Source organism: Papaver somniferum, chromosome 1, assembly GCF_003573695.1.
Source record: "Papaver somniferum cultivar HN1 chromosome 1, ASM357369v1, whole genome shotgun sequence".
Taxonomy (NCBI): domain Eukaryota; kingdom Viridiplantae; phylum Streptophyta; class Magnoliopsida; order Ranunculales; family Papaveraceae; genus Papaver; species Papaver somniferum.
The window spans coordinates 102257346-102280580 of record NC_039358.1 but is presented as its reverse complement, the minus strand read 5'-3'; the positions used below and the strand labels follow the sequence as shown (position 1 = coordinate 102280580).

General features: G+C 36.3%; 2 protein-coding genes across 3 annotated transcripts; both read right to left on the bottom strand.

Annotated features, from left to right (window-relative positions):
* Positions 1-4538: 4538 nt before the first annotated feature.
* On the bottom strand, positions 4539-8629 carry LOC113295483 (E3 ubiquitin-protein ligase DA2L-like). The gene is made up of 8 exons (XM_026543819.1): positions 8033-8629; positions 7891-7942; positions 7753-7798; positions 7564-7645; positions 7321-7480; positions 7057-7159; positions 5762-5828; positions 4539-5509 (listed from the first exon to the last, which is right to left on the bottom strand). Exons 1-8 carry the CDS (start codon positions 8222-8224, stop codon positions 4898-4900), a joined length of 1314 nt encoding a protein of 437 aa, XP_026399604.1. The 5' UTR covers positions 8225-8629; the 3' UTR covers positions 4539-4897.
* An 834-nt stretch (positions 8630-9463) lies between these two features.
* On the bottom strand, positions 9464-12785 carry LOC113331630. Of its 2 annotated transcripts, XM_026578341.1 has the most exons (5): positions 12597-12785; positions 12323-12510; positions 12079-12241; positions 11004-11254; positions 9464-9815 (listed from the first exon to the last, which is right to left on the bottom strand). In XM_026578341.1, the coding sequence occupies exons 1-4, from the start codon at positions 12672-12674 to the stop codon at positions 11051-11053; spliced, it is 633 nt and encodes a 210-aa protein (XP_026434126.1). In that variant the 5' UTR covers positions 12675-12785; the 3' UTR covers positions 9464-9815; positions 11004-11050. The 2 variants fall into 2 exon arrangements, with proteins under 2 accessions (XP_026434126.1, XP_026434116.1); XM_026578331.1 differs by lacking the exon at positions 9464-9815 and having other exon boundaries at positions 10736-11254.
* Positions 12786-23235: the final 10450 nt, after the last annotated feature.

The following is a 23235-nucleotide window of genomic DNA, read 5'->3' as shown; positions in this document are numbered from 1 at the left end:
AAAATGCTTATAAGATAAGATTCTTACTAAACTTTGTGTTTGTATAGGTTTGGATATATGAGCACTTCCCTTCTTTCGTGAAAGCCAACCCCCACATCAAAGTGAACACTAAGCTTGAGAGTCACAAGCCAAGAGGATAACGATACAGTTTTACTGGTGCTCAGGAGAAGGATATGCCACAACATCTTATCAACACGTGAGTCTCCTTGGACAAAATGACTGTGGATGAGATAATATTTCATCCGTATCTAGATGATAGAAAAGAAAAATTGATCGTACGGAGAAATGATGTTGCATTCTACTACTGTCCCTTGTTTTACCCCCAAGGATTTTGAATGTGCGATCCACAACGGGTAATGCGACAAGTGGGTTACGTCCAAGAAGTACCTCATCTCGATGATGATTCGTTCTATAAAGTGGTAAGGGAGAGGTGCAACACGTCCAAAAAAAAGTATTTATGGGATTTCAATAGTGTTGTAGTAAGATGATTCGTTCAAGACTTGTGAAAGCAATAGATTTTAGACTTAATTTTAAAACTAAAAATATAACAAACTCAAAACAAAAGGTGATGTGAATATTATGGAGAAATTAGGGTTGGGATTCCACCACTCATCAATAATTATGTGATTCAAAATTAATTTATATCGTGCAATTAAACAATTGATTCGATTCTAGATTATTTCCAAAACTAGATTTCCAAAATATCAAATGTTAGTCGCAAGTATAACGCATCAAGAGTAAAACTAAGCATGCATCATCAAGAGAAAACACATTTGATTAATAAAAATCATTTAATTCATTTTTTATCAACGCAATTAATCATATAAAAATATTACATAAATTTATTAAATAAAAATTACCACATAATTTTTGAGAGAATCGCAACCTCCGTCGCCCCAGGGATTGGTTTAGCTCATCATATTGGAAAGACCCTCAAAATTCATTTTGCTCAAAGGGTGTTTACAAAGATGAAATGGGAGAAAAAAAATGATAAACCGGGTTTGTAACACTTATATTTGTTACACATTCAACTGTTACAGAGAATGCTAAAAGTAAACTATCATTGTCACTGTAGCTAAACGACTGTCCTAGGCATCACTTGTTCTTCGTGTTCTTCACAGCAGCAGCAGAAAAGTATTCTCTGCAACTTGATCAATCTCCTCCATATTACACCTTATTCTCTCCGTACGGTCTCTTCTACACCATCACCCTTTATATAGCCAACAATAATTCGGGTGACAATAGTAATTTGGGATGCCCCTTAGTAATTGAGGTGCCCTTTATCCAAAATTGGGGTTCATTTAACAAATGTCCTCCGGGGTTCCCCGAGTAATTTTCGAGCTGATTTTTCCAAAAATCTTTATTTCCCAAAAACACATGCAAACACATAAAATAAAACACCATAATAAGTACAAAATCGAGTACCAACAATACAGAAAATTAAGGACAACTTAGACACAAAAATGTGTCTATCAAGTATTTACGTCCATTACGCTCCACCACCAGAGATTTCTCATTGGGACGAAAGACGTGACCACAAAATCGATTTGACTCTTTTGGACGAGGTGATCGAAGGTCATGAAGCTCATGAAGATTACATGTCGTGGTACAATGGTTTTGCTCATCCTACTGTGATTAGAAAAGAGATTGTTGAACAACCGACTCGTAAGAGGAAGATTCCACCGAAAGACCCAACAACAAGTCTTAAGAACTTTGTAAGTATTTTAGAGTTGCTCTTATTGTTTTAAGATTACACTATCGAATCATTCTATTAATTGTTTGTTGTTTAAATGAAAATAGAAGGAACACTTAAAGACCCTTGTGAAGATGATGTGTTGCGCGAAAGATACATGAAAGCCTTTGTCGGTTGAAGAGCAAACTAAGCACATTGACTATGCTAAGAATGTTGACAATTAAGATGCCACCAAAATGTTCGGGCAAGGTAATGCTGAACTAAAGAGGAATGCACAAGCCAAGAGGAATGCTGAAAGAAAAAAAAAAAGGCCTCATAACCGTGGTGGTGGTGGTGCTCGTGGCCGTGAAAATGCTAAACGAGGCCGTGGTGGTGGAATTGGTAATGGTCGTGGTCGTGAATGAATGAATTTCTAGTTTGTTTATTTATGTGTTAGACATTATGTCAAGGTTAATGGTTGAACAAATGTTTTTTTAAGGTTTATCGGACATATATTTTCTTATTTTGGACAAATGTTGGATTTATAGTTGTCGAATGAATAGTTTGTTTAGCTATATTAAGTTTCGATAATTTATCCGGCAGGGTCTTGAATGAATTGTTTGTTAAGTTACAGTGCCGACTAAATCAGAGCTGGCAAGGTTGTGAATTGGCAGACTTCCGGCCCTGACAACTGAAATGGTGCAGTTACCAGAGTCGGTCGGGTAAGAAAATTACGACCTTGCCGACTGTATATTAGTCGGCATTCGAATGAACAAATACGATGCTGACTATATGCGGTAGAATATGACCTTCTCTTGTGTTTGAAAATTCAATTAGTCGATAGGGTAAGAAAATTAAGACATTATCGACGATGTATTAGTCGGCATTGTAATAAACAGATGTCGTGCCGACTATATGCAGTAGAATATAGTCGGCATATTGGGGAAATAAAAACCTAATCGGTGAGTTCAAAATTCAAAATTTTGCAAGTACAGCTGCATTGGTTGACCACCCTAATGGCCAGATTTGGGCACCATCTTGTTAATACACTAGTTCTCTCTACAAAACAACACACATCTATTTGCATATACTCTCCAAAGCTCATATCATCATCTACTCTTTCTAACTCTCTCAATACCTCTGCATACAACAATGGCATCATTTGATTCAAATGAAGATCTATCCATCACCAAAGCATGGTACGCCGAAACGTGAATTAAAAATCAGTCCTCCGTAAGGATAGTGCTTAAACCTTTTGGACAAAGGTATATAACATATATAGGCAAGAGTTTGGGAATCCGAATGGAAGAAGTGTTCAACAAATTCATGATAGGTACCAAGTCATAGAAAATGCGATACTTGCTTATTTAGCTATCCAACGTCGGATTTTGAACGCTAGCCACTTTAACTTGTCCATTGAACAATTTGTAAGTATTTTTGTAGTTTATTTTACGTAATCCATGTTGCTTGATCTTCCTATTAAACACCACTAACAAAGTAAGTTTGCGCCTTGTTTTTGTAGCATGAAGTCGTGAAAGCACGCTACTTGGAAGAAAAGGGGAATCATTCGCATTTGATGCAAGCTATCACTTCATGATATCCAAAATTCCAGAGTATGCCCCGGAGATGATGGTGGAATCAGACTCGGATTCCTCCAACGAAGATTGATGGTTTTAGAGTTTTTGTGTAGGTTTTGTGGGTAGATCTCCATGTAAACCCTCACGAGACTATAACTCGTCCACTAGGGTCGCCTAGGGGCTCAAAGGCTTGATGCACGTGCTAAGTGCATCCGTGATTCCTATGATAAGGAGCTAGATTCTATGTTTCAATCAATGTAGTAACAAATATCGCATGAATAAAGAAGATACATCTTTCTAAATTCTGTTTTCTGTTGGGTATAATTAAAAGTCTGCAAGGTTGTAAACTGCAAACCGTGGTGGCGAGTTCAGGGTCGTTTTGTTCCAAGATTATTCAGTGCCGACTATAAGTTAGCTGGCAAGGTGAGAAATTAATTAGATGCCGACTATATGTTTGTCGGTAAGGTAATAAATCAATAAGATGTCATTTACAACAATATTCATTCTGTCAAAAATAATAAAGTCGGCATCGTTATTTATTACAAGCATGCCGGCCACAGTTAGTTGTTATCTTCTAATTTGTCGACCTTACCGACTTTCCATACTTTCAGAACTGAAAATGTTGATTTCTTCTTTAATTTTGAGTATGATTTCGTTCAGCAGCTTTGCAATCCCCTTTTTAGAAGTGTTTGGGTAGTGTGCTTTCATTTCCGTAGCTCCGTTGCAAAAAATATTCTCAAAGAAATTTTTTTCATCAAAAATCTTCCCACATAAGTTCAAACAAAAACAAAATTTCATTACTTAAATTCATAATTTCAGAAATTTTAATCTACTCAATTAATTAATCTAAACTCAATTAGTTAACCTAATCAGATTTTTTTTGTGTTAATTAAACAAGGATATATTAGTCATTTTGAAAATAAATGGTTAAGGAGTGTTGTGTTTCACTTCACAATGACCCGAGTTTTGTCTCATTAGGTACACCCAATTAATGTGGGTATACCCCAATTTGGCCAGGCAACTAAAGAGATGCCTACTTTACATCGGCAAAAAAAAATTGGGTGGGTCCGAAAAATAAAAGATCAAAAGAAAAAATCAACTAGCAAATATCATTTATACGGTCAGGATCAGGAAGCCAGAGATGTATTACAATTTCTGCCGAACTCTTCACAGCACACAAACATAAACTCTGAGAATTCTTTCTGCTTGATTCTAAACAAAAATTTAGGCCTCTACATGCAACAAATGTTGTTCCTTTCCCCAGGCCAGCACAATCAACTACACCAAACTTTTTTGTTAAAAGTTGTATGAGACAACTATCTCGCAAACTTCTGAATCTGATACTATACATATATTTGGGAGCATTTCAGTAATATTTACCCTTAAGAACACCCCCATAACAAACTCTAGGGTAAAAAGCTAAAGTACTCAAAGTAAAAGATCCAAAGACAGGCAGAAGCAGAGAAAGATTATTGCAAGTTTCATGACCCATCGATTCTTTTATCAACTGACAGAACTAGCTACCTATATTTTCCATTTTCTACATTGGTAAATGAAACACTACAAAGCAGGAAGACTTAATAGAAACAACACCATAAGGAAGATACAGCGGAAGGGAATACCCTTAACAATGGAACCTATAAAGTAGCTAAAGCCATGCCACTCCTTGCGCATTTGACCTCGCACGAGCCTCCGCTAGCGAAACAGCCATAGCCAGCATCATCTGCTCCTCAAAACTTTCAGGCATAACAGATCCGTTGATGTTAGACTGGAAATGATGATCTCCTGCTTTCAGGAGAGGTGGTGGTAATGCAACTTCAGCAGCAGCATCAGAACTTGCATAGCTTGTACCTGCCTCGGCTACCTCTGATCCATGGTCAATCCCACCCCACTCGCCTTCCTCTCCTCCAGACAATGCCCTCCCACTGTCAGGTGAAACTTCAATCCAATTATTGGGCATATTATAACCCTGCCCTCCTCCCTGCTCCTCCCCAGAATGCGGCAGGCTGCCAGAATCTGGAAGCATGTCGAAAGGAACTGATGAATTATTTCCAGCATCGCTAGTGGATTCCCTATCCATATGCTGACGCTCAGCAAGGGCAGCAATTGCACAAGCTAGACCACCTGAAGGGGATGAAGATGTTTCTGCTCCTGCTCCAACTACTGGGACTATCGCTGGAGATACTGAACGAAATTCTGTGACTAAGGGTTCGGATATAGAAGCATCACCATGAGCCGTATTCCTCTGTGACTCGGTATTCTACAAATTTCACCCATTAGTTAAAAAAAAATTATCCGTCACCTTAACAAACAATACTATGTCCAAACAAGAAGCAAGTCTCTTCCCCTATCTAAACAATTCCTCAAACTTCAGCTTCTAAATGTTTGACCAATTTTGGGAAGTTGTATCACTTTTGGACTATATAGATGCACTGATTTTAAGTAAATTTGTTGCTAGCTTATGTAATCCACAAATGCTGGTTTAAGATCTAATGCACATAAAAAAAAATACCTGAATGGAAAGCCAGATTGCTTCCATCACCATAATGTCCTCTAGATCTAGGTCAAACTGATTTTCCCTGTAAAAACAAAGACAACCCCATATAAAGCTCATTAAGAGAAGAAAAAAATAATAATCAATTAAAAAAGCATCAAACGCATGGGAAAAATTTAAGAACCATCAGACAAGTTATATTATCACCCCTTCCCTGGTTACCCCATTACTAACAATCAGATACATCGATTGTCATGCAACTCTGAATATCTTGAGGATCATTGGGTACAAAGTCAAAATTGGAAATGATTGCCCTGGCAGCCTGTCTAATACCCGAACTAGGATATGTGTGCAAATAGGTTGAAGTATACAATGTTTAGCTATCTAAATAGAAGCAGACCCTAAATTTGTCCTTTAATGACAAATCATGCACAACAAATACAATTGTATTTCGAAAAAATGCACCTAAAACTCCAAAATAATCTTCAAAAATTTCTTGAAGGGTGTCTACACGTTCTAGCTTTTATCACTAAGTGCTTCATTGATCCCTGTGATATCCTTCAGTAATAGAGTTAATATTCCACCTCATCTTTCTATATTGGGATCTTCCTTTAGATTTTCCAGCAGCCTTTCGCTACTTTCCACAACATTTTAACAGCCTAATACTTTTTATCTTCTCGTAGACCACAACCTTGTTCCCTTGGTTATCTCTCGTTTTGTTACTTACCTCCACATCGCAACTTAACTGTCTCATACCACGTGACCTTGTTAATTCATCTTAGTCTCAATTTGCATTTTGTTGTCTGCAAACAGTTTTGGAGCCACAAAAAACCAGTTTCAGCGCCAACAAACTTCTTAATCACAAATTTAAGGAAAGAAACCAAGCTTCTTGATAACGATCTATTCCATGCTTACCACATGCACAAGAATTTCCACAGTATATGATTTTTTGTGGATTTTGATCTTATCCCCCCACATTGAAGACACCACATAAACTAATGAAGAGTCTTTTAGATTATGTTTCTAAGGTCACCAGATTGCTTGAAAGTTGAAACAAACTCCTCTTCCCGTGTTGCAAAACAAAAATGTCCGACGGCTTCGATGGGAGAACTTCCTTCCAACCATCAAGGACATAAGCTATTGAGCAATTTAGAATACTTAAAACATTATAAGACCCAACTAGAATAGCAACTTAGCACGTAAGTCAGTCTGACAATAAGCCAAGTATCATCATGTTGTGATGGATTAAAGCATATAAAACGGCAAAAGAGACAACGAATAGGTAAACCTCAATACTAGAGAGTATTAGATACCTGTTCTGCCTAGAGCGTGATGGTCGTCTAATCGTAGGAGCAGAACACGTGTCTTGAGAAGAGACAATGTCATCACATCCTATAGGGGAACCGAACGATGGACCTGCAGTAAAACTTCAGTTATGAGCCAAAATGATAAAATGCAATTTCAGTTCTTACCATAAAATATAACGAATGAACATACGTAAAGCTCGATGACAATTCATAGAAAAAAAAAACGAAATTTGGATACATGGACACGGCTCCGTGCAATGCGAGAAAAACCTGGCAGGGAGCTACTTGATAGATCTGTATATCCAACTTCCCCAGCGATCATAGTTGTGCTAGATGAACCAATATCTTGCCTTCTTTGCATTCTCTCTTCCTCATCCACAAGTTCTTGTTGTTGCATCCGTATTTTTGCTTCTATAACTCTTTGCTCTTCCTGCATAGATAAGCAACATGAGTAAGTCTAATATCCACAAGCAAAGGGACAATGAAATGGTAAACAAAAAAGCGCATACTTACGACTTGCTCCATGCCTTTCTCCTCTTTTGACCTCATACCACAATATTCCACAGCATAATTCGATGTTTTGCAAAATGGACATCTAGTATAATAATTAAGTAAACAAAACAAGGTTTACACAAGAAAGCAAATACAAAAGAATTTTATTCAAGAAAAGCCCGGACAGTAATTTGACCAACAAAAGGATACTGTGTAGGACGAGTAGAATGAGGAGGTTTCATCTGCAAAAAACACTCTGCATAAACATTACATTGTTAGAGGAATGTTTAAAACATTCATTCAAGTAAACTAAACAAAAATTCAATTGTCAGAAATGTTATATCGAACCTGTACATATGCCTTTGGTACAACATCTTGAGCGGTTGAGACTTGGATAATACTAAATAAAAACCAAAAACTTCAGCTTAATTTAACTTGAACCAAATACTAGAGAAGAAGCAAATGATTGAGTTTTAGTAAGATTACTAACCAAGAAGCAAATTGGGCATTCTTCAAGATCAAAAGCAGACTCATCATCTCCAGGATAACAAGGAGCTAATTTAGAATCAAGAATTAATTTCCTTAGTTTCTTATGATCAACATCTTTATGTTGATACAATCCTTGTGGTCTTGTATACTTTTCATCCACCACTTGTCTTCGTTTACCCAACTTATTTCCCATAATCCAATCCAAAAAGGTTTCTTCTTTTTCTTCACTTGTGGTATATATACTGTGTTATCTCTTTACAACTGAAAACAAACCAACAGCGACGATCATCATACCTTTTCTTCCTACTAAACACGTCTTGACAAATTTCCACACCTCTTCAATTTCACAACCCTAATTCACCCTCACTAAAGAAATCAACCAAAACAAACCCTAAAATTCTTCACAGAAAATTCGACAAAATGAATTCCGAAGACGGAAGAAACGAGAATAAAAAATAATTGAGAAAAAGATCGATCAAGTTTTCCTGTTTTTGTAATTTCGTGTTTGTTTTTGTTTCTTTTACTCTTTTAATCTTCATTTTCCTTTTCTACCTTGGAAGGAGCCTTTAAGAGAGACAGACACAGCCAGACAGGTATTACCGTACGCCTTAGATTGATCGAGTACAGACAGTTGATACTGTAAGAAAATATAAATTGCACAAATCTCGAGAAAATTTTAAAGGTAAAAACTTAAGGATGACGGTTATCTAAGTATGGTGGATTGTAGCAAGTAAATGTGGGAGGACCAACAACAACAAAAAAAAGGATGGGTACTGTACACATGGAAGAAAGAGTTACAGACCAGGTAAGAATAAGTGTGTAGCCGTATGCCTTAAGGAGTATCAAGTGATTATAAATAAAAAACTAGTAGTTCAGTTTACGAGGAATATCTTGTGGATCAGCTGCATTTGAGTATTGCCCTCTTTTATGAGTTTTATCCAACCAACAACTTAGCATCCTACTAGTATTTTATACTATATTTATTAGTCTCAGATTCTAGCTCGTGTTTTAATAGCAGTGATTATGTACTACATTTCTGTGTACTGGGAATGATTAAAATGAAACATAATAACGGAAGGAAAGGACGATTTTGAGTACTGATGATGATAAAAGCAAAAAACATCTTTCAAGTCCTACAAAACACTGAATGTCCTAACATTCTACTTAGCCTTTGCTTTCTCCAACTAAGTGTTCTGAGTCAAGATCTGTGCTCTCACAAATCACAACTGGCAAGGTTCAAATAATGATGATTTTGTCCCTCATTATCTTGGGAATTTGATCATGTCAAATAATTCAAGATTTCTATAGTTAAAAAGAACTTCTGATATTGGTAAAATTGTTATATTTATCTGCGGGATCAAAATAGTGGAAGACACAAATTCAGCCTTGCATAGGAGAAGAAGATGTTTTCTGACAACTGCGGAAACTTTTTGAGACAAGGGTTCATTGCAACTGTAAACTATCTGACTGTGTGTTGCAGTATTCTGTTTTGGAATGTCGACATACGAAATATCACTATGTCAGAGTAAAATTAGATCTTTTTCAAAGTCCAATTGGCAGAACACCTGATTCTGTGACTCAAAACTTCAACTAACAGTTTCACGTGACTCTATATGTAATTCAACTAACAGTTTTAGCTTGACTTTCTCTCTGTTTAGACTTACCTATAAGCCTTTATGAATGCAATCATATCTTATGAACATCTTTCTACCCATAGAACTCAACATGGATGTTGCTTTATGACTGTTTGATGATCGTTTGAGCTGATTAAACCCAAGGTGTATCTGCAAAGAACAACGACAAGATAAATATATTTTCTATTCAAGAGACTCATATCATGATCAATGATGGTTTCTTCTTAGGTGTATGTGAAGTACCTAAGAAGATTAGAAACCTCCTTCTCGTTAGAGATGAAGATGACCAAAACTTTAAGAAGAAAGAAACTAAAGGTATTTGTCTCTCTGGAAAAAACTTGCAGGAAAATGTCCTCCTGGGGGTCATGGATAAAATCTTGGTTCATACTGATCAATCAACACGTTACCATGACAATCATTGGTTTGGTGATCTCACAATATGAACTTCAGTGCCACAACCCATAGTAATGACTCCGCACATATATGCAATTTCCACTCCATCTGGAGACTTCCGTAGTCATTGTTAGGCTTATGAGTCATGAACCCGACAACATTGCATATCCTGATGATCTAGTTTTTATGTTCTCATTTCCACAGGTGTATATCGGTGGCACAGAAGAAACCATATTTTGTGATTGATGTTCATACAGCCAATCAGATTTACAACAAAAGAAATAATTGTTCATATTATGACTCTGAACATAGAAATTCAATGTCCAAAACCAACTTAGACAAAGTTGTTTTATTATGGCATACTATGAGTGACAATGTATTTAGAAAAGGGCATGCGCCTAACAAGTAATAGGTACACATTTAACAATAACAATCAACAGAATAACGAACAATCAAATTCAGGATGCGCACGCTTTTTAAGCTTTCTTACCGTGGTAAGACTGATTCGAACATGTGCCGAACTCGGTAATTATTTTCAAAATTATAGTGTTGCTACCTAGAAGTAGAAGGATTAAACACATTTCACAAACAAGTATCTAAACATTTGGAAAGGTTTGAAAGTAAATTGTTATAGCCATCTAAGGATAGAGATACTCGGGGCATCAAGAAGGAAAGAATCGAAAAAAACATGATCTGAGAATGATACATAAAAGACCACCTATATGTTACAAGTGCAAGGAACTAAAATACAACTATTATATGTAGAAAGGAATCCAGGTCTACACAGAGTATGAAATACTGGATATTCAATGTAAAAGTGAACATATAATGTTCACGGCATATCCTGATCTAGACTAGGATTTGATGGCAAAAGTAACCAAATTCAGTAAATTGAAGCTCATTCATGAGACAATGTTTACCACAAATCCTAGTGACTGCAGTTACCTTCATCATTGCGCTGTGTATATTTAGCCTGTTTCAACTGTCCTGAATCATTTTTTTCCCCTCTCTGGTGAAATTAAACTGTTGTAGAGCTGCTTCTGTAACTGGGTTCTTAGCTGGTAATTTGAAGCGAGACTTCTGTCCAAATTCTGTTTGACTAATAAAAGCTCTGTCTTTCTTGCCTCGACAGCAACTATCCCGAAATTATCCAAACATTCATTGTTGATCTGAAATTCTTCGAGGCTTGATTTGAGCTGTAAGAAAGAAATCAATCACTATTCACTAATAAGAGACTTCTCCAATGCTGAGGATCTAATACACTTCTTACTGCACAAATGCTAGCAAAAGAAACCTAATGTAAGGACCCAGTATAACTTAAATATCAGCACCCATTAAGGAAGTTTGAACATCCGGTTGCACTGTACACATAAACTGTTCTACGACATTCAGGTCATGGTGGATTACAACATAAACCTTTAATGGAGCAATGTGTTTATGGGTGATTTCACATTTGAGTTTCTGCAGGTAACTTAAAACGAAGCATCAACCGAACATACACTCAGATTGTTCGGAGCTACGCTAGGACTAAACTGGCAATATTCATAGAAATAATATCTTTTTAAGATTCAAGTTGTTAAGTTCGCCGTATAGTCGTGGCATAAAGCATCAAACTGGTCCTATGTATAACGAATACCTTAGATCTCAGCAGCTTACACCTTAATGCAACACATAACAAGAAGAATTTTTTTTCTTCTCAAACATAACGAGATTGTGTAATTTATCATGAGACATCCTACTGTCCATCCAAAAAAACAACTCAAAAAGAACACTTCTAACCAACTAACATCAAATAGGATTACAATTTACGAGTCTCTACTTTATAACTAATGAACTTGAAAGATTGACCTTCCAAATGATGACTCTACCTTTGGAATATTTCATGTTTGCCAAGTCTAAAAATATTGTAGGAACCAATGTCCTAATGCATCTTTTCCATACATATAGAACACGTTTCAAGAATCAAACATAACTGAATCAAAAGGTTGAGATAAAGCCAGAATCAAAATCAGTATGTTACCTCATCAATGCTTTTCTTAATCTCCTGTACTAGCAAACGATTTTCTGAAAGACACCTATCAACGTTTTCCCTGAATTCCTTCATTTCAAGATTCTTCATCTCATAAAACCTCTCCTTCTCCTTCTCCGATTCCTCCAGCTCAATCAGTTCACTTTTCAAAACCCTAAACCGAATAATCTTCTATCTAAGAACCTAGTACCAATTATAAAAAAGTAAATCGCAATTAGCATAGAGATAAAATTACCTGAATTGATGAGCAGCGGTTTGATATCTTGCTTCAACGGATTCAATTTCAGATTTATAAGCTAAAATTTTGTACTTTGATGCGGCATTGATCTGTTCAAGTACTAAACACCTTTGTTCCATAGATCTGATGTTTGAAATTTTGGATGATAAAATTGAAGATTTTTTGTTTTGAACGTCTTTTTCAGCCTGAAATTGGACGAAACGAAGAATGAGGAACACAAAAATTAAATAAGCTAGGGTAAAAATTGAGGCTAGGGCCAGTGTTTCTGAACCTGAAGGAGAGTAAGTCTTTGGTTTCTGGTTTCTTCCATCTGTTGAAGCCTCTCTTGGAAAGCAAATGGAAGCGCCATTTTCAACACACACGAGAGAGAGGTGAAAGCTTGAAGAACTTCAGCTTAGAATTTGGCGGCAAATTACTAATTTATTAACGGAGAGCACTCCTCAGTGTCAATTGTCATATCAAATAGATTTACCCAACAAATAAGAAGGCACAATCGGGGATACTCTCATAAATTGGAGATATTTACGGTTATATGGGGCTAGATTTTGGATTAGGGGCATTTTAATTTTGTATCCCTCAATTGTGCACAAAATCAAAGAAAAAAAGAAGGAAAAAAAAACTCATCTAATCTAATGAACACAACAGACTCATCAGATTAAATAGTTGATTGTCGTCAGATGGCCCATTGATTATAGGGCTGAACATGATATCGGTTAACCGTTGGAAACCGACCGAACCAGATCAATAAGAAAGAAACCGAATCAAACCATTTAGATTTGGATTGGTTTGATAAAAAAAGTTGAAAAACCGACATTACTGGTTTGGTTTTGGTTTGACCTGAAAACCGAACCAAAAACCATTGGGGAACCGATTAATTTTTAAACTTAGTTTCTACCGTCGATTTAAAAGTATTAGATTCTACCCATTGATTTAGAGGACAAATAGAAACCCTAAATCTAATATTTCATTATGATACTCTCCCTCTTTCTCTTTTTCTCAGCCGCCTCCCTTCTCCATCCCCAACTACAGCTGCTGCTACTCGACTTTTTTCTTCCTGTCTTCCTTCTTTTTTATTTGTCAATAACTAAATTAAGATATCTTATATATCTTCTTTTGATTTCTAGAATTAGAGTAAGCTTTAACTATTCTTGATTATTTTTTTTGTCTGTATATTTGTGTAAACCAATACTATCGGCAACTACGATTTTTTTATCTATAAATTTGTGTTTTTTTTTTGGTTTGACATAATTATTGGTTAACCAAAAACCACTGGGACAAACCGAAACCAACTGGAACCATTTGGAAACCGAACCAATGGTTAATGGATTGGTTTGGTTTAGATTTTTAGAAACCAATAGTATTGGTTTCGGTTTTGGTTTGGCTAGAAACCGAACCAAAACCGACCATGAACAGCCCTAATTGATTAAGTACCGGAGAAGAAGAAAAAAAGAAGAAAGAAATTTTGACACTTCTGCTTTCTTTCGCCCATCGATTTATTATCTTCACAAGCAGACAATTGCTTTAATGGAGGAAGAAGAAGAATCTTTTGTTGTTAGTTGCGGCGTCATACCAAACAATACTTCTTTTAGTTAGTTTCTTGATTTGGTTTTGATAAAAGATGTTGATGTGTTATACCAATATCGCCCACTCATGTTGTTGGGTTCTTCACAGACCCGTACTTTTTTTTTCTTGTATTTTGAGTTATGGCGGATAATCAGAGATAAGAATTCATTCTCTTTGTTAAGAGCAAATAACCGATTGAATGTCTCCGGCTTATTGCACTTCTCCTATAAAAGAGTGGGGATTTTTTTTCTGATTTTTTACCATTGCAGTCGGTATTGGTATTGATTTTAGGTTGAAGGCAATACCGACTGAAATTAAGACAATACCGATTGTCATTTGGATATGGGGTTCCTAAACTATTTTATAATGTTTTTTTTTTGAGTATCCCCCAATTGTGCATTCATAAATAAGTCTAGGACCAAGTTCAATAGGACTATGCAAATAAGGTTATTTGTGGTGCCAGGTGGATGGGCAAAATGAGTTTTGTGCAGTGGGAAGATTGTTTATCAAGTCAAAATAAGCTGATCGTATTATATTAGGTCGTTCGGCTCAACCTGGGTTGAGGCTCGTCTCAAGTGGAGACGACATTCGTTCCAGTAAAAGACGACCGGTCTTGTATGGTTCGACAACGACTATTATTCCAGTCGCCCCCTACGGATACGTTTAGTTCTACACTTATATAAACACACTCAATCCACCAATGATAAACATACTCGAATACATTTAATTCTCTGTTGTACAAAAAAATCTTCCAATTTTTTAAGTTTTCTCTTGTTTTCATTAGTTTTTTTCATTATGGATCCTGAAATGGAGAATGAAGAAATCCAATTATTAGCTGAAACATTAATCCATCAATAAGAAGCGTTTATGCAGCAGCTGGATCAGATGGATGAAGACGATGAGAGATCCAGAACTAACGCAATGCTACAATTATACACCGGCCAAGTTCCACGAGATCCAGAACCGGAAGTTGTGTTGAGAAGAAGATAGACGTGGAGATTTCGAGAAGAAGGTCACCAACAAATGGTACGTGATTATTATCTTAATAGAAGTGTCTACTCTGATGAGGATTTTCAACGTCGCTATCGAATGCCACATCACTTGGTCAGGAGGGTTATTGGAGAGCTTTGTCGGGTAAACCCTAAATTTAACTATAAATTTGATGCACAAAATATATTAGGGCATAGTCCTGAACAAAAGGTCACCGCAGCCCTTACGATTCTTGGTTATGGGCATCTTGCGGATGCTTGTGATGAGTACATTCGTATGGCCAAAACAATTGCATGTGATAATCTCATAATGTTTTGCGGAGGTGGAGAAGGTGTAAGTTTAAAGTTGAAATCAACTAAATTTATAGTGAGTGAATTAGTTTCCGTTGGATGTTCCTATCCGTTGTCGGCCTAGTATGAACCGACTGGATCAAGATGGAAAGATACTCGGCTCAGTACACCCCGGTCGTTTCAGTTTAAAACAGTCGTCTCGGATTAAATCGATCGACTCAATCAAATGCACGATGTACAAAACCTTTTATTTGAGGGTTTGCTCATCCGTTTTAGTGGTTTGCTAGTCCCACTGCAGGTGTATAATCATCAAATCTACCTGTTTGATGTGCCTATTGGAGTTGCTCTAAGGACTAAAGCCCTTAACTATCAATGTTCTAAGGAAATGTGGTGTGTATGTATGTGGGATAAAGAACGACCGAGATTTACCATGATTTTGGACGGTAGAGATTATGAGTGGTCAATCCATATCTAACCTTAACCAAACCATAACTACTTAGGCCTATCATATACGTAGTTTGTACTTACGTTTCGCCCAAGTTTTCTATCTAATTATTTAAAAAATCGTTACGCCATAAAAAGAATCGTAAAATGGATCTTTGACATGGTGTTTTCCTTTTTCACGGGGGCATCGCTCGTCTAAATTTTATATATCCTATCTCCCCTTTTACATTGATAATCTTAAAAAGAGAAACTTCAACTCGAATGCAATCGATGGTAATGGTGACGGCCATGAGTGAGTGAATTTTTGATTGAACAAACAATTGAGGACAAACGAAAATTAAAATACTTTAATCTCAACAAATTACAACTGCCGTGCAATAACTGGAAAAGTTATTTGCCTATTTCAACTCCCCGTATTTTTTCTTCAAGCACATACAAACCGACTCCAAGAGGACCTCAATACTTCAGCAGGTATTCATCTCCCTTTCCTCATCGCATCAAAATGTTTTCAAGTTTAATTTGTGTTCCAAAGTCACCCCATCATCAATGTTCTAAGGAAACGTATGTATCTATGTCAAAGAGCAGCTGGGATCATTCGTGATATTGGACGACAAAGATTATATCTCGGCCCGTACACAGCTATCTCAAAGCCAACCGAGAGTGTTGGGTTTACCCCATCCATACTACCTAATCGGCAAAAATCTAATTTATATTCAGTTACTGTTGTCGTTCATTTTTTACACCCCTATGTTATAATGCTTTACAGACACAGAGTACGTCATGCTCTCCAAAGATAGGATGAAGACTTGAAAAGAGTTTCAACCCTGACACGTTTCTATCATAATGGAAGTCTCCGCTAGAGTCTACAAGAATCTTAAAATTTAATTTACATATCCCACAGAATTTTTAGCTTAATTTTTTTTTTCTTATTTTCCACATGATGCGACAGTAAATTCACAATAAGATGACATAATTGAGGAGACTTGCACCATTATGTCATTTTGCAGAGATACTTCTAACTCGAGATGTCGAATAACATTACCCTACTACAAAAAATTGACTTAGCCTGCTAAGAATTATTCCAGTAAACATGCAAGGAAGAGACTACTAAAAGGAGGATCCTAACATGTATAAGATTGTAAAGTTATGTGTCAAAAAAAAAATAAAAAAAAAATTGTAAAGTTCAGTCACGACCCTCATTGGAAACTATAAACTCATATATATACTAGAGAATGCAAGACAAGCACTGAACATAGAGTCTATCTAATGCAGATATATGTCGCATTAAACTAAGAAACTAAAGAAGATATATATCGTTTTTCTTAGCCTTTTTTTTTGACCAGTTGTGCGAAGAGCACATTCATTTATCAATCTTGAATGCAGCATTACATATGTTTTTCGACCATATATATGTGGATTAACCATATAAGCAATCTCTCTCTATCATTCTCGCCATCTTTCCTCATATTGCATGATGCAGAATGTTACATGTTAGAGCACTGCTCGGTCGAACACGCAAGCGTTGCTATCTCAAGCTTGTTTGTCAAGTTTAGTTGCCAAAACTATAAGTCTTGATTTCTAGTCTGCTTATATCTAAGTCTCGGACTAGGATAGTAAGTGTAGTTGAGCTCTAGACTCCACGGCGTTCATCGTGCAAAGACGAAGAACTACTCCAGGAACCAGTGGAACTTCATCGACAAAAAGGTATGTGGAGACTTGAACTTATCTATCACTCAAAAGTCTATCTATTCTATCTCCTATCTTGAGACAAAAGTCGTATTGCTATATAGACTTCGATTATACACATTTGCTATTTCGAGACGAGTTTATCTCGCTTATCTATTTCTCGAAATATGTGTTGGTAAGCTTTCGCTTTGGCCAAGTTCATCTTTACTCGTGACGAAAGTCATGTTGATTATTTCAATAACTTGAAAATCGCTTTGATAAAAAATATTTTCTGAATAACAACTCTATAACATCCTATAAGAAAGTTTCAATGATTGAACTGAGAGTTTAGAACATGTAACCATCTTTGGATATAAACACAGTGTGTTCTCACATTTGTATAAAAGTCCAAAACCGGGAACCCAAAGTATGCGTACCCGTACGCTTACTGGCGGTTGTTGGAAATCCAGGTGAGTATGCGTACCTGTATGCGTACTGGCGGAAAATTCACGTCCATGAATTTCTGCTGGAGTTTGAAAGTGAAAACAAACTCAATCTGGTTACTTAAGTACGCGTACCTGTTCGCATACTTAGGTAGGTTACTTTCTAAAGTCGGTTTGTTCATGAACTTAAACATTTATATAATAAGGACTACAATCTTTGCAAACCGTGGCTATAATGTTCATGAATCGATTCGAGTGAATCAAAACCGATTTTGCTTCGATTGTGTCTTGTATACTTCTATGAGATCTAAGCAATTGAACAACTCTCTAAATAGTTCATTTGAGTCGTTTGAACTAGCTATGGTGAAGATGAATAAGGTTGATATGAAAGTGCTCATATGGCTAACCATTGGTTAACTATTGTTGAAAAAGTGGGGGTCTAACAACCTCACCCAATATTTCGCTTAGCAATCTGTATGGACTAACTCCAGTATACTTTCAAGAGAATCAACTAAACAGTTAGACTCAATCTTAAGAAAAGTATATCAAGGAGTTATATCTCAATTTCTCGATTCAATACTTACTCAAGAAAATAGCAATCTGCGAGTCTAATTGAATACAAGAGAAATCACTTGCACGGTACCAAAGACCAATGTTCAAGGATCAATCAATTTCAATCAACAACCAAAGGTTGGATTTACCAATTGATCGGTTCAACGCACAACCTGTGATATTTAAATTGTATAACAAAATATAATACGGAAAAGAAATAATACAAACACAAGAAGTTTTGTTAACGAGGAAACCGCAAATGCAGAAAAACCCCGGGACCTAGTCCAGATTGAACACACACTGTATTAAGCTGCTACAGACACTAGACTATTACAAACTAACTTCGGTCTGGACTGTAGTTGAACCCCAATCAATATCACACTGATCCAAGGTACAGTTGCACTCCTTACATCTCTGATCCCAGCAGGATACTACGCAATTGATTCCCTTAGATGATCTCACCCACAACTAAGAGTTGCTATGAACCAATGTCGAAGAATTTAATAAACAAATCTGTATCACACAAAAAAGTCTACAAAATAGATAAATCTGTCTCCAACAGAAATACCGACGAGTTTTGTTCCGTCTTTTGATAAATCAAGGTGAACAAGAACCAATTGATATAGCGTACTTATATTCCCGAAGAACATCCTAGAAATATCAATCACCTCACAATAATCTTAATCGACTAGCGAAACAAGATATTGTGGAATCACTAACGATAAGATGAAGATGTTTGTGACTACTTTTCTATCTTACCTATCGGAGAAATTAATCTTAAGCCAATTTTACAATTGTTCTCAATACGATAGAAACATCAAGATCAGATCACGCAACTACAGAGAAAATAATTGGGTCTGGCTTCACAATACCAATGAATTCTTCAAGTCGGTAACCTATAGGGTCTCGGTAGAAACCTAAGGTTAAAGGAGAATCGATTCTATATTATACAACTAGTATCACACAGGAGGTGTGGGGATTAGGTTTCCCAGTTTCTAGAGTTCTCCTTTATATAGTCTTCAAATCAAGGTTTGCAATTAATGCTACCTTGGTAACAAAACATTCAATATTCACCGTCAGATGAAAACCTGATTAGATTCAACTTAATTTTTTCAACCGTTAGATCGAATCTTAGCTTGTTATACACAAATGAAATGCACATTCATTTAGGTTTGTGTAACCGTACCTAAACGTGTACACCTAGTTGGTTCAACAGTAGTTATCCAAATGGTTAGCCTTATGAGCATTTTCATATCAACCTTATTCATCTTCACCATAACTAGTCCAAATGACTCAAATGAACTAGTTTGAGAGTTGTTCAATTGCTTAGATTTTATAGAAGTATACAAGATACAATCGAAGCAAAATTGGTTTTGATTCACTCGAATCGATTCATGAACATTATAGCTACAGTTTGCAAATTGCATTCCTTATTATATAAATATTTTAGTTCATGAACAAACCGATTTTAGAAAGTAACACACTTAAATATGCGTGCGGGTATGCGTACTTAAGTAACCGGATTTGAGTGTGTTTTGGTTTTCAAACTCAGCAGAAATTCACGGACATGAACTTTCCGCCAGTATGTGCACGTGTACGCATACTTAGGTAACCGGATTGAGTTGGTTTTGATTTCCAAACTCAGCAGAAATTCACAGTCATGAACTTCCGCTAGTATGCGTATGGGTACGCATACTTACCCAGTCTTCATCAACCATTTAGTACACACACAAGTATGCATACATTTGGTTCCCGGTTTTGGACTTATACACTAATGTGCGAACACACTATATGCTTATATCCAAAGATGGTTACATGTTCTAAACTCTTTATTTCAATCATTGAAACATTCTTAGAGGATGTTATATAGTGGTTATTCACACACTATCTTTCATCAAAGCGATTTTCAAGAGATTGAAATAATCAACATGACTTTCGTCACTTGTAAAGATGAACTTGGTCAAAGCGAAAGCATACCAATACATATTTCGAGAGATTGATAAGCGAGATAAACTCGGCTTGAAATAACAAATGTGTATAATCGAAGTCTATATAGCAATACGACTTTTGTCTCGAGATAGGAGATAGAGTAGATAGACTTTTGAGTGATAGATAAGTTCAAGTCTCCACATACCTTTTAGTCGATGAAGTTCTACTAGATCCTTGAGTAGTTCTTCGTCTTTGCATGATGAACACCGTGGAATCTAGATCTCAACTACACTTTCTATCCTAGTCTGAGACTTAGCTATAAGTAGACAAGAAATCAAGACTTATAGTTTTGGCAACTAAACTTGACAAACAATCTTGAGATAGCAACGCTTGCGAGTTCGACCAAGCAGTGCTCTAACAATCTCCCCATTTGTCAATTTTAGTGACAAAACTATCAATACATATGGAATACAAAATAAATAAACTTTGCAGCTTCTCTTCCACATGCATGTTGTCCTTGGTTATTTAACATTATTTGAAATCTTCGTTACTTCCAAGTACTCCAATGATTCCAAAGATATTCAATACATCATCATCGTTGTTGAAGATCTGTAGCCATAACAATGAGAAAACAAAAGCTCTCAATCATTGTTACACAGTGTCATAGTATTATTACACAACATCAAAGTTCAATTGTATCACAACTTTGACAACAATACTATGGTGATATGTATCACTCCCCCTTAGTCAATACTTCATCTCACATGAAAACCACTCCCCCTTACATAATGATCCGAAAAACCATATGTATTTGTAGTTTGAACTGCACATTAATTCTCCCCCTTTTTGTCAATAAAATTGGCAAAGGTACGAAAACTAGTGGGTTCCTAATGAAATTTCCATAGAGACAATTCATGACCAAAAGAAAGCACATATCAACTTTTTAGATGCAATCACATAGCCGAAACTAAATGCATTCATCAAGGAGTTTATAAAGATACAAGATAACCCCTATAATATTCCACAGCCGCACTCCCCACAAAGATTTGGCACTTAAGCACAAGTTCAAATAAGAACTCCCCCTATAAAATGTCTTTCCCTAAAGAAAAACAAGAGCGACCTTACTTTCACAAGAAAATAAGGATATCTTTGGACATTACACTAAGAAACCTGACAGAAAATCAACTTACTGAAACAAATGTAGAATTAAAGTAACACCTGCTGGAATTCCAAACTCAATTTCCCAACAGATCGAGATAAGCACAGGGGCAAGAGTTTTAGAAATGACTAATGAACCAAAACAACACCAATAGACTGTCGTAAGTGTTGAAATGTAGCAGTATTTAATGGTTTTATAAGAATATCAACCAATTGTTGTTCGGAAGGCACAAATTCCGTATTTATGATACCATTTTCATATAGATCTCGAATAAAATGGTACCTTATACCAATGTGCTTAGTTCTTGAGTGCTCAACGGGATTCTCTGTGAAAAAGTGGGGGTACAACAACCACACCCAATATTTCGCTTAGCAATCTGTATGGACAAGCTCCAATATACTTTCTAGAGAATCAACTAGACCGTCAGACTCAATTTAGATAAAAAGTATATCAAAGAGTTTATATCTCAATCTCTCGATTTGATATATACTCAAGCAAATAGAAATCTGCGAGTCTTTGTGAAATACTAGAGAGATAACTTGGATGGTACCAAAGACCAATATCCAAGTGTCAATCAATTTAAATCAACAACCAAAAGGTCGGATATTCTGATTGATTGAACAACTCACAACCTGTGATATTTCAATTATATAACAAAATATAATGCGGAAAACAAATAACATAGACACCAGAATTTTGTTAACGAGGAAACCGCAAATGTAGAAAAACCCCGGGACCTAGTCCAGATTGAACATACATTGTATTAAGCCGCTACAGACACTAGCCTACTCCAAACTAACTTCGGTATGGACTGTAGTTGAACCCCAATCAATCTCACACTGATCCAAGGTACAATTATGCTCCTACGCCTCTGATCCTAGCAGGATGCTACGTACTTGATTCCCTTAGCTGATCTCACCCACAACTAAGAGTTGCTACGACCCAAAGTCGAAGACTTTAATAAACAAATCTGTATCACACAGAAAAGTCTACGGTAATAGATAAATCCGTCTCCCACGAATATAACTATGAGTTTTGTTCCGTCTTTTGATAAATCAAGGTGAACAGGAACCAATTGATAAACCGGACTTATATTCCCGAAGAATAGCCTAGTATTATCAATCACCTCACAATAATCCTAATCGACGCAGCGAAAAAAGATATTGTGGAATCACAAACGATGAGACGAAGTGTTTGTGATTACTTTTCTATCTTGCCTATCGGAGATATAAATCTCGAGCCAATTATTACAATCGTACTCGTAACGATAGAAGATGCAAGATTAGATCACACAACTACAAGAAAAGTAGTATCGGTCTGGCTTCACAATCCCAATGAAGTCTTTAAGTCGTTAACCTGGTTTTAGAATAAGAAACCAAAGGTTAAAGGAGAATTGACTCTAGCTATGCAACTAGTATCACACGTAAGGTGTGGGGATTAGGTTTCCCAGTTGCTAGAGTTCTCCTTTATATAGTCTTTCAAATCAGGGTTTGCAATCAATGTTAGCTTGGTAACAAAGCATTCAATATTCACCGTTAGATGAAAACCTGATTAGATTCAAGCTAATATTTCTCAACCGTTGGATCGAAAACTTAGCTTGTTACACACAAATGAAATGTCCAATTTTGGGTTTACGAACCGTTCCCAAACATTAATATTTGTTGGTTCAATAATATTTAACCAAATGGTTAGCCATATGATCACTTTCATATCCACCATATTCTTCTTCACCATAACTAGTTCAAATGACTCAAATGAACTAGTTAGAGAGTTGTTCAATTGCTTAGATCTTATGTAACTACGCAAGACACAATCGAAGCAAAAACGGTTTGATTCACTCGAATCGGTTCACGAACTTTATAGCCACGGTTTGCA